General features: G+C 41.5%; 1 protein-coding gene across 1 annotated transcript in view; it reads right to left on the bottom strand.

The window, feature by feature from the left end:
* Positions 1-3,199: 3,199 nt before the first annotated feature.
* The window catches only part of LOC139645989 (phospholipase A2 inhibitor beta-like), a 32,496-nt gene continuing 22,674 nt past the window's right edge, over positions 3,200-13,021 (bottom strand). Inside the window, exons 2-3 of the mRNA XM_071521881.1 lie at positions 4,750-4,817; positions 3,200-4,331 (exon numbers count right to left, since the gene is read on the bottom strand). Coding sequence (XP_071377982.1) covers positions 3,254-4,331; positions 4,750-4,817 — 1,146 coding nt within the window. The 3' untranslated portion in view covers positions 3,200-3,253. The remainder of the gene's footprint in view (positions 4,332-4,749; positions 4,818-13,021) is intronic.

The following is a 13,021-nucleotide window of genomic DNA, read 5'->3' as shown; positions in this document are numbered from 1 at the left end:
CTCTGTGATCCTATGATGTGCCACGTGCCACGGCCGACCAATGGTGTAACTTGATCACTCAGTCAGTCAGTCAGTCAGTGAGTGACAGACATTCGCGTTTGTAGGGCTGGCCCCGCTGTTGCGGTCCAGCCAACAAAGTTATATCGAGTCCACGATTTACTGTAACGTGCGCATGTTTTAGTCCATTCGTGCGCACGAGATACAATTCGTTCCCTTGATTTTGTTAAACTGTGCAATTTAGGAAAAAATGCAAAAAAAAAAGGTATTGCAGATAGGCCTAGTAAGGATTTGGTATGTTAATATCCATTGTCTGTTTACACTGAATAGGCATATCCCCCAAATATTGCAACATATTTAGCCACTTAACCTTCAGGCCATGTAAACACAATCAGGTGGCTGCAACACACCCAGGACGGAGCCACATTTAAACATAATCACCAATATGTGCACTGACTCTTTATAAGCTCGTGAAGAGCGCATGTATTATATATCGAGAGCACGATATCACTATTTCGAGGCACGTTTTGGCAATTTGTGCGCACGTAAAGAGGAAATCGAGGGAACGAATTGTATCTCATGCGCAGGAATAAACCAAAACGAGGGCTCATTTTAACCAGATCGAGGAAACAAATTGTATCTTGTGCGCATGAAAAAAGAAAACGAGAGCTCGAATTGCATATCGTGCACACTTATGTCGTGGCCACGATTTACTGTAACATGTCCTCGAAATAGTGATATCGTGCTCTCGATATATACATGCGCTTTTCACGAGCTTATAAAGAGTCAGTGCACATATTGGTGATTATGTTTAAATGTGGCTCCGTCCTGGGTGTGTTGCAGCCACCTGATTGTGTTTACATGGCCTGAAGTTTAAGTGGCTAAATATGTTGCAATATTTGGGGGATATGCCTATTCAGTGTAAATAGACAATGGATATTAACATACCAAATCCTTACTAGGCCTATCTGCAATGTGTAAAAGGTACCTTTTAAGTTGCATTTTTTCCTAAACTGCACAGTTTAACGAAATCGAGGGAACGAATTGTATCTTATGTGCACAAATGGCCTAAACCATGTGAATCGTGGACTTGATATAACTTTTTTCTCTCCCAATGGCCACTCCCGGGCTCCGTACCCGGGCTCTGTACTCACCAGATCTAATCCAGCTGAACACTTGTGGGATCAGCTGATAGGAGATATTCAGAGTCGAGGTCCACTACCAGCCAACATTGGAGGCAACATGGGCCAGAATCCCTGTGAAACAACTTGACATCTTAACGATTCCAGGCTGTCGTCTCTGCCTGTGTTAGTGCTGTTGTTGTTGTTGTTGTTGCTGTTAATGTCTATGTGAATGGTCCATGACGTTGGTAGTGTGCCCACCAAAGTGGATTAATCAATGGCTAAACGTCTTGAAATGGATTGCCGTGCCATGGTGTATTAGTGAGAAATAAACTGCTTTGGGGGCATTTAATTTCGAGACAGCTACAACAAAGTCATTACATAATGAGTTTAGCAATAATACAATGGGATGTGAACAGATATACATAGAAGAGATCACATTTTTTTTCTCTTTAGCGGAATATGTTGTTCAGAGCATTAAAAGTAACTCAGAGCAACAGAAGAGTGAAGTGCAAAAGCTCAACAAATTGCAAAAGTGGAAAGTTAGACAGCACTAATCATCTACTGTGTTTTGGGAAAAAATAAATTACCTGTGTCTTTAGTCAGTAGGCTTAAGCATGTATCAGCTTTACAGTCGAGGTAATGTCATATGTCAGAAAATAACTATCTACTTCCCTCTGGTGGTATTTAATTGCAGTGCAACCAAAGGGGAAGAATCAGTGCAGAAAGATGTTCCATTCTGGCATGACCACTGGTGTTTGGTTTATTCATAGTGCCCTCTACTGTGAACTGAAATTCAATACATCAACCTTGAATGTAAAGTACTTGAAGCCAATAAACCAAAATTATGATCAAGGGTATACTATGGATACATTTCTGCTCAACCAACAACGACAGGTCTTTGCAATATACTCACATACACAGTCTCTATTTTACTGAGTGAACAAGGGAGCTCAATTAATTGATATTATCAACATGTCATGCATTGGGTACTCCAAGTTATAATTGTTAATTCAATTTCCATATGATGTCTATCTCAGGACCACCAGAATCAATAGCCGTTAAAGCTAATCACCTCTGGATTAGCAACATTAATTACTTTGACCGCACTCCAAGAGGTAATGTTGAGCTGGGAGGCATGCTGGATCGCTGCCTTCCACCACCAGTTGGTAACGGATATGGGGCATGAAGATAAAGCATGTAGCCAGAAGTGGAGCAAAATAAATAATTCACATGTAGCACCAGACTAACACCCATCTAATAAGAACATCATTAAAACAACCACAAGGCTGGTGGGGGGAAAAGGTCAATGAACTTGTTACAAGAACAAAAAAACAACATTTTAATTAACCTCTTTGTGTGTACTGAACTGGAAGGAATTCACAGCATTTATGAGCTACAAATGATAAAGTACAATAAAGTGTAATGAATGACTGTATCGTAAAAATAACATATTAAAGGAAGCCTGATTGCTTTAAAACTAGTTTATCATGTTAGAACTATTTTGCACCCGCTGCCACTTATCGATCCTATGTGGTCACACTCTCCCACTTCTCAATTTCATGCTCTAATGTCAGTCATTGGCGGCACTAATTGTTATCAACATCAATTTGAGTTGAAAGGAGGTTATATAATGGCATGAAATATGCATGGCTTGATGTTGACGATCAGCCGCACCTTTGTGCTTTACAAACTGCCCTCTTCTCCCATAATGCTGTCAATGATCGCTTTACAAAGAGACAGCCATATGGTGAGTGGGGAAGCAACTCACCAACTCCTAATACTGGCAAGCCAACAAAACAACTCCCCACTGCTTGTGCCACATCTGCACATTCGGGAGATTTGTTCAGACTGCTCTTTTTCTCCTTTTTGTGTGGGTGCTAAGGGGATAATTTTATTAATAGCTGACATTATGTTAAAAAATGACTCACCAAAAGTGAGATCGTATTTGAAAGGAAGGCATAGAAAGTTTCTCTTTGTATTGAAAATACATATATGGAAATATATTCTATATAATGGTGTTTTTTTTAAAACAGCCAAATCAGGGTAATCATTTTATTACATTTTATAGAGCTGATTACCTTACAGTCCATCTGACAGGCCCTTCATTATACTGTCATGTAAAGGACAGGGTCCTAATTATCACAGTAAGCCTCAAGCCCCACACTCTCCTGTGCAAAGGCTTTTGCTGGAGTACTTCTCTTACTCTTTTCCCCCATGATAATGGCAGCTACCACTGTTATCACCACTGTGACTGTCAGAATAAGAACAGTCACCGTCTCAGCTATACAAAGTTGATCATGCACGTTCTCCATCACGCTCCCCTTTAATTCGGCAGGCTCGCTGCACCTCAGCTTCTTGTAGTCGTCCAGAAATAGTCGGTGGATGGTGGCCAGCTTCTTGAAGACCCTCTGCAGGTCACAGTCACAATGCCAGGGGTTGCCTTCCAGGAGGACATGCACGCTGGAGGTGCAGATGCTCAGCAGGGTCTTGAACTGCAGTCTGGGCAGCTGGTTGAAGGCCAGGTCCAGCTGTGCCAGGTTACAGAGCGGAGTGAAGACCCCTGGTTCCGTGGTGTTGATTTGGTTCCCCCGCAGCCCCAGCACCTCCAGGGAGCGCAGCGTGGAGAAGAAGTCCAACTCCAGGACGGTGAGGCGGTTTCCGTCCAAGCGGAGCCGGCGCAAGGCTGTCATGCTGCTCAAAGCTCTGGGTTTGACCTGCTGGATGAGGTTGGCGCGCAAGTCCAGCTTCACAAGACTGTCCAGGTTCTGGAAAGTTCTGCTTTCCAGGACAGTGAGGTAGTTGTGGGCCAGGAACAGCTCTGTCAGGGAGTCCAGGCCCAGAGAGAAGCCATCCCCCAGGGCAGAGAGGTGGTTCTGACTCAGGTCCAGCCTTTGTAAGCTCTGGAGGTTGATGAAAGCTCTGTCCGCCACAGAAGTGATGTTATTCTCTTTCAACAGCAACACCCTCAGGCCCCAAAGAGCCCCAAAGGAGCCCGGAGGGAGCTCTGTCAAAAGGTTCCTGGACAGGTCCAAATACTCCGCGTTGAATGGGAAGTTGCTGACAGGAGTAGAGAAATTCCCATCTGAGCAGTTGACATATTTTATGTCTGGGAGCCAGTTACATCCCTTGTAACAAGCTCTAACTGCCCTAGATAGAGGCATGAAAGAAGACTGGAACAAAAGCCACCAATAGGCGGAGGCAATCATGTCTCTGGGACAAAAAGAAAAAAGGTACATGTGTTACACAGCATTTTGAAATGACTTGTGCATTGTACTGTCATGCTTATACTTCAGTTTGTTTAGTATATATACAGTAGACCTAAATTCACAAACAAAGCAGCTCCCATGTACTTTTGAATCTGCATAAATTCCTCCTCCTGTTTCCCAGTTTTGACTTGTAAGTATACATCCTACACAAACTGTCTGCATTTAAGCTTCATTATTACTTAAATCAAAAAGTTGTGAGGAGAGTGTGACATAGCCTACTTCACTCATCTCCTCCGACAACAGCTGGCTAAAAGGTTTTTTTTGTGCTGAAGTGAATGGCTGTTTGCCAACTGTATAAAAAGCATGAAAAACAGCACCAATAACTTACTCTAAGTATAGCAATATAAGAATTCAACTCTTACCTGTTGTAGCTGTCTCTGTTATGATCACACTCTGCCCAGACAGCTAGCAGACAGCGGAGGCCAGACGCCTGTCAGCGGTTGAAAAGGGGTCGTCTGCTTGCACTCCCACTGCCAGAGCATCTGTTGATAGGTGAGGGCTGCTCAGACAATGGCGATGTGAATAATTCAAGGCACCGCAGCCTGGTGCGGTCACATTGAACTAATGGAAGATGGAGGATATGGGCTCTGGAGAAGGAAAGTTGGGACAGCTCCTATAACGCTTAGCTCTAATCAGGGGCACCGCTAGTGGGGGGTAAAGGGGGAATCCTTTCGCAGAGTGGAGTTTTAGTGCTATAAACGTTTCTCAGAGGCAGAGCCGCTCTGGAGGTAGAAATAATCTCATTGGTTGAGTTCAATCTCAGTGGACGGAGCCAAAGAACCACAGTTTTTCTGGCTAAGTAGCGTTAGACTGAAGCCCAGTGAAAAAGTCAGGAGCTAAGAGAGGAGGTAGCTAATATTAGGAAGCCTAGTGCGCTGCTACTGACAAAAATGCTATGTAGCCGTACTATGTTAGTTAGAGCCCCCTTTCCATCTGGTATTAGCATGTGTCTCTTGTTTGCTAGGTAGCTAACTAGCGCTCCAAAAAACTCCAAAAGGCAGCTCTGCCTCTGAGAAATGTTTGTAAAACTAAAACTACAATCTGGCATACTTCCAGGCTGTCCCAAGAGGGTGCCAGTCAGAGAGGTGAGGTGCTACTATACTAAATTAGAAGCACTGAGGTGGGGTGGGTATGTCACATCCTGTGTCAACCCATGTAGCGTGTACAGAGCTCAAACCTGGGTAACCTCAGTGTAACCTCAGTGTTTTATCATTATCATTCAGCAACAATGTTACACTTTCTATGCCTGTTCATTATTACATTCAATATTGACTTTATGAATAACTGGAGACATTCCTGTATGATTTCACTGAAACAGTCAGCCTATACGCTCATCCTCTAGTGGAGCACTTACAGTCATAACAATGCTGTAGCCAAATCAAAGTGAGCACAGTAAGTGCTGTCAATAAACTAAGACAGATGTTACTTAGTTGACTAAATATAGTGAGAACAGAAAATCACGAAAAAGAAGAAAAAAAGTATAATTTGTGATTTTTCTTCTTCTACAAAACTTAATCCAGAGCTGACATTTTTCTAAATTACTTATTGGTTTGGGGATATTCCATTTAAACACTCCAGTAGCCTGATGTTACTTTTGGTACGTTTTTGGTCATATTTGATAACAGAGTTTAAATGTAGAGCATTTTTGAGTGACAGGTATCATTTGCCATCATGATTTATTATTTGCTCTTTTTTATTGATGGGAGTGAGCTTATACTGCCTCCTGGCTTCTGCAGCTAGGCTATAATATACTTACAAGCAAAAAACACAGACAGAGACCCATACAACTAGTCACTTTCAACAATGTGGGGAGAAATCCTAATTAAATGGTAACATTAGATTATCAACAAAATACAGATGGTGTGGTATTGTTATTGAGCTGGTTAAGGACTCAAGGCTGTATCACATGATAGCTAAACTAAAATGAACTAAGCTAAACTAAGAAAAGCTAAGCTAAACAAAGCTAAACAGAGCTAAACTAAGCTAAGCTATGCTAACCTAAGCTAAAATAAATTAAGCTAGGCTAAGATAAGATAAGATAACATAAGATAACATAAGATAACATAAGATAAGCTTTATTGTCCCTGCAGGGAAATTCGTCTTGGACACCAAGGACTTAAAATAGAATGAAGACAACAACAAAGAGCAGCATAGGACAGGAACCACATACAACCAGCATCATGTGTTAAAAAAAGTAAATAAGCACAATCATACAATCCATCAGTACACATAAATAAATAGAGAGGAAAGCGAGGTACTGTGTTGGTGTATAGGGAGGAGAGTTCTGGGCTAAGACTAGACGTGTTGACTTGGGATTGAAAGTTACTTCAACAGACTATTTCACCAATCCATCAACTTTTTACTTGAATCTAAAAGAACAGTATAGAATAGAAAGATATTGCCTGGATGTTGAGCCAGGAAGCAAATTTGGAACATGGCAATCTAACATAACAATTTAAGTGAGTCTAAATCTTGATCTTGTAGTTATTATGGCTATAATGAAGAGCAAGGATCAAGAAAAGACTGCTACACAAAGATTTCAGAACCAGTGTTCCGTCTAAGCTGATAATTTGGGGACTTACATCTAATAATTTTCCATATTGACCTAATAATATCTTGACAGTCATCAGTTGCTCCACTTTGACCTCACAAATGTAGTGGGTTTTGGTGGCAAATGATCCTGGGTGCAGGGGCTTTGCCATAGGGAACCCATGCAGACCTTTCCCAAGCCACTGACTTTATACTTCCATCAAAAAGTCACAGCTTCCAGAGGAAAAAAATAAAAATAAAACAGCGTCGAGGAGAATGATAGCGTGTGGATGTTGAGCCAGGAAGCAAATTTTGCTCCGTAAAGATGCTTTCAGAAGCCCCTGCAGCAACATGGGTGATGAAGCTGAGGAAACATTATTGGCGCCGAGGTTCATTACTCAGCCGCGGTGAGCTGGAGCTGCTGCCGAACGCCATGGGAGCCGATGAGCCCGGAATATCAAACCAGACCAGGAGGGGGAAAGGGAAAGGGAAAGGGATGTCACAGTAATCAACAAGGCTAATCTAAGTAATTACCATTCATTTAACCACTCTCATCATAACCGCTCAATTAAATCATTTCTTCATATCTTATTCAGGGTTTGGTTTGTGTGAGACTGGAAAAGGGGGCTGATCTGATGGGCTCCTGCTAGGCTACGGTGTCCAGGCAGCAGATGGCACTGTTGCTATCTGGATGCATGGAGTCTAATAGCATTGTCCAGGAGAAGGTATTGTTTTGACAGTGTGTAGCTCTGGGCATGCTGTACCTCTGAATAACACCATTTAAAGGCAAAACACCAACCCTAAATTAATTGTGTTTTGGTGCGAATAGGTGATGTTATTTTCTTTTTTTTTCAGATTTGCTGTTGTTTGCTCCACAGGGTTACAGGGGCTGCCTATGGGCAGGGAATTAAAACACTATTTCGAGTCCTTCACATGTAGCGATGGCACTTCCACATCCTCCGAAGGCACCATTTCACACATGACCTCATCATTTTTTTTTCATCGCGCGATGGCGAGAAAAAACACAATTAATACAGCAGCTTGTCCACAGGCAACTATGTGAACTAAAGCCATCTGGAGGCTGCTAAAGCCTGAAGTATTAACACGCAACACCATAAAGCATCGGCGTCGGCCACTGTAATGGTGAAGACGAATAACAAGATGTGTTTTCAGGTTGTTGTGGTCTGACTTGGTGGCAGAGCTCTCTGTCATATCTCCTGACAGGCCATATAATAGGGTTATTGATAATCTGTCACCTCCGGCCCCTAAGACGTTGCTGTGGTCGAGGGTGATATTTGAGTGAAAGGGCCTCCGGTACTTGTGTTCTCTTTGACACGCGTGTCTGATATGTGCCGGATCATGTTTCGGCTGCGTTCCAACATGAAGTGATGCTTGCGTTTCTAAACAAACTTTTACCATAACTGACTCTAAAAGTGTTGCCAGTATCCTCTCCAGAAAATATGCGCCTGAAGTTTTGCTGTAGTGTAAACAGGTGAGAGCATGTGGGTGTCGTATTGATGTTAATAAAGAGCCAGCTACTAGTCAGACACAGCCAGACAACATCAATAAAACCTAATAAGCGTAACCTTAACCTGTTAATCAGATGAGGATCGATTATTAGGAACAATGAGTGCCGGATTCACAGCAAACCGCCTTTGCCCTTAAGCAGTCGCCCAATTCTTTTGGTTTTCCCATACAGTTTGAATATAAAAAAAAGCAGCTGAGGTATTATTCTCTATCCTGACATTTATCTCCTTGATGTCAAATCGCACAAAGTTTTATGGAGTCTATTTATTTACCATTCAGGTCTATATTATTCCTTCCAAAATCAATGATTTAAACCTTGGGATCTGCAGCCTGTTACTGTGTCAAAGTCTTTGAAACAAGGCCATAAATGATTGAGAGTTACAACACTTTTCTCTCTGTATCTGCGCATTAGTCACTGTTGTTGTGTGCCTGCAGTGGGAAGTGGAGGTCTGGTGGAAGGAAAGGGCCGGGCTGTTCAGGTAGAGCTCTGCAGGATGTACAGTGCAGTGGCAGCGGAGTTGGATAAATCTAGCCGTTCCTTTGTGCAAAACACTGAACCAAAATGTAGCCTAATTGAGTTTCCCGCAGCCCCCGATACGCTGTCAGTCCTTTTGGCTTCTTTGTCGCTTTGACAAAATAAAAAAATAGAAAAATCAGTGCTTTGTGACACTTCTGTTTTTTTCCTTGCGCTATTTCAAAGGATGACTAATCAATATGTTGTCTGGGCCTTTTTGGAGAAAAGAGTGTGAAAGTGAAGACATTTTTGTTCCTAAGTTTTGTTTTTTTTTGCTGTGAGACAGAGAATATCCAAGGCTAAGCTCATTAAAATCAATGGTGCAGAATGTTTCATTTCTTTTCAGCAAAAGTGTTAAGAGTGCAAATGGAGAAAACTTGGTTGGAGTGGTTGGACAGCATGCTGTGCCCGACAAAAACCTATATATGTCGCCCATGTTTTAGCAATCTATGTTGTTAATTAATGCACATTGTAATCTGAGCTCGCACCCTGAATTTGCATTTATAAATTCTTGATCAATCTGCAGATGACAGCGATGTGAGTGAATGGAAATTTCCCTCATTATCCTGTGACTGATATAAATGATCGCGTGTGGCAACTGTAATTTCGCAGTTATCTCCACCTCGTGTCTTCCCCTGTTATTAGCTCCCCTTGCACTCGATAAGATCATGAGAGGAATGACATCATCCCTTTCTTTCGTCTCAATTGTGCCGGTATAGGCGGGATTTATGTTTTCCATTCCCTTCGCACCGGCAGCATCAGACTCCTCCATGCACTCTCAAGGACTTGTGAGAGATGAACCCGGAAGGTGCCTTTTACATTAGCTGAAAGAACAAAGCGCTGGAAAGGAGCAGTCAGCTGTCTGATTGACAAGCTGTTGCTAACCTTCCCATGTGAGTGCTGGAATTATCATGCAGGTCCTGCTCCCCCTTGACTAAGAATAAGAACTCAGGCTTGGGAATTAGACAGCACTAGGACTATTTTCTACATTTTCACTCAGCCTGGACCTAAACCCGAACAACAATTTTTTTTGTGGAAAAAAACCCCCAAAACTGTTCTATTATTAATTGACCACAGTGAATATTCAAGTTCTACCTGAGCAAATGCTACCCCTGCCTCACTATAAAGCTGGATGGTAATTCACGCTTCCATTGAAAAGCACCAGCCTCAAAAAATAGTACATGAATCAAACTTTCTGAAGTCAAGCATGTTTTGCCAAAGTTTTACCTGGAAATGCACATTCTTTGTCCACATTATGGAAATGTATGGGATACTGCTTTGCATTTGGTATATAACCTGATGTATCACCTGTCCAACATGTTTCTGATCTTAATGGCAAATCCAATAAAAAACAAATAGACATTGCAGGTGCATTGGAATTTTGTACATGATAGAATTGGCGAGGTGTCAAGGCGGCACAAGCCTATGAGGCCATGCACCCACACAAGCACACACACACACACGGAAAATCAATATCAGATCAAGAGGTGAGATATCCATCACTGCATCTCATTGAACTACTGTATCTAAATTGATACATTGCCGTGGCATGTTCAATTGTTGCTGCTATGTTTGAAAGGAGACGGCATCCAACAAATGAGTTTGACATTATAGGAAACAGATGAAAATACAGTGTGTGAAAATGAAGAGCAACTGTTGGAAATCCCATCAACACACAGCGAGAGGAGGAACAGTGCATTATTCCATGCATATTTCACATATACCCTCCTACCCTTTGTTTGTGTTATTTTCCATGCTCATATTTAGGAGTCTATTCATGCACTCAATTCGTTTCTCCGTGAGTGGGTAGAATGGAGGGGATTGCTTTTGGTAGAGTTGGACAGATGTTCCTCTCCATGCCGGGACCAGCTTGTTTTCAGTCCTCCGGTGGAGCCCGGGGTTCATCTCAATGGCTAAAAATACCTGAGCAAAACTGATGGGTCTCCCTCCAGAGGGGACAGATGTCACTTTGTCACTCTGTCACATTTCCAGCTGGGAAAGGGTCGTTTTCATAAAGGTATTCCGGCCACCAGGGCTGGAAACAGGGCTGAAATATCCTGCTCAGGCAGAAGTACTGTTACTGCAATTTCACTTAAGTAGAAGTAAAATTGTTGGTGTTGAAATCAATGTAAAAAGCAGGTCATTTAAAATGTACTTGGAGTAAAAGTTACTGAGTTACCTTTGTACAAAACAGAACATTGTTACATAATGATTTTTCCCATGCAATTCTACAAGGACATGAGGAAAACTATAAGACAAGCGTTCAAACTTCATTATTTTAATTGCCAAAAAAACCCCCCAAAAACTAATAAATAAATGAAATACATGCATAAACAAAATAAAGCCAGATTTCTCTGACCGTTCACCACAAGTGGCCAATGCAATTTAAATTGCAGTGAAGTATAACACTTGAGTCAAAACATACTCAAGTAAAAGATAAAATTAGTGATTTCAAAAAATGCTAGTGGACAAAAAAAACCTCAATTCACAGCAAAATCGTTGAGTATTAAAAATCAACACTATCTCAGTATTCCAGTGTTTCTATCAGTATCAGCTCTATGAGTGAACAAATGGCCTCCAATCAACACTTGTCAACTCCAAATAATTGTCAATGAATAATCAGTTATTGTCATTGGAAAATCGTCTGTGTACAGTAATGAGAGTAACTGTATTTAGTTACCTTCCCCCTGGCAGGCCACAGCACAAGGTCTGGCTGACAGCATAGGAAAACCCAATTGATTTGCATTTTCACCAAACAGTTATAAAGGATGTATTATTTGACATTTCATCTACTTGCTCTCAGCAATTGCAAAGTATTGATAAATTAATGGTCCAGAGACAACATTGGTTATCTTGTCATGCGAGCTGCAGTCGCTGCTCCTCACTCTCTCTCTTTCTCTCTTTCTGCCTTTCCTCTCTCCATCTCACTTTCTTTCACCATCCATAAACAAGCGCCATCTCCTTCCCCTCCTCTGCCCCTATAAGTGAGTTTATACGCTTTTCTGACACTGGAGTGAACATGGAATTAAGACCGAGGGTATAATTACTTGCCTTCGACGATATTGCAGAGCCTATTTCCAGCCCCCCAGTAAAAGCCCGTTTTTTATTCCAAATCAAATGAACCTGTTGAAAATGATAAACAATGCAATGAGGCCCAACTTCAACTTGATGAATAGCTCCGCAATCTTCGGCGCTTTAATGGTGGCAAGCTTTAATCAGATGCCATTTTAAAACACCCAAGTGCAAAAACAATTAGTCCCACACGCCGATGAAAAGGAAGGGGGAAGAAACCATCTGCCGCCACAAGGCTCTATCAGCCCGACCCACGACAAGCCTCACGGTGCACCCAACACAGGCACCCAGTACAATATATTACACATGACACGCTGCACCCTGCATGCCACTTCATTTACCAACTGCTACTGTGTGTTAAGCAAAGAGAACAACTGCCACTGAAACATATTAAATCATCTTCTGCTGAAATGTAACTTTGTTGAACAGTAATTATGGCATGAGGTATTCAGCCCAGAATTACAATCAGAAATGCTTTGTAATACATTAAATGCATTTTTCATGCAGAGTATCCCAGCTAATAATTCATATCCCGGCATTATAAGATGTTATTCCTGTTTATATGCATTTTTATATCCTGATCACAAAAATCCTGGCATACTGGATATTCAGAATATTATCAATTATCAGGTTTCTCATAGTTAAGCATACACTTAGTAGTGTTATTGTAAATAGGCTATTGTGTTTAAATGTAGCAACTCAGAATTCATATAGGCTACTTGACTATACTAAATAATACTGGAATATACATGTGCATGTAAACACAATCATCTGCTTGTTAGTATATCTCAGTAGATTGGTGTTAGAACATACTAGCACTATAGCACTATAAGCATAATAGCACTAAGACTAAAATAAGATAAATAAAACGATAAAATCAATATCAAATACGTAAACATTACCATGTTATATCTTTCTATGGTTGTACAGATTGAATTGGTGCAGTGCAAACATGTGATCTAACACATAGTGAAAGTGTACATATAGGTGTA

Source organism: Centroberyx affinis, unplaced genomic scaffold (genome assembly GCF_046629955.1).
Source record: "Centroberyx affinis isolate AG114_WGS23_722 - 3 ecotype Tasmania unplaced genomic scaffold, CSIRO-AGI_Caff_v1 ptg000079l_1, whole genome shotgun sequence".
NCBI classification, from domain to species: domain Eukaryota; kingdom Metazoa; phylum Chordata; class Actinopteri; order Beryciformes; family Berycidae; genus Centroberyx; species Centroberyx affinis.
Note: the sequence above shows the minus strand (reverse complement) of the source record. Positions and strands in the feature narration are given on the sequence as shown.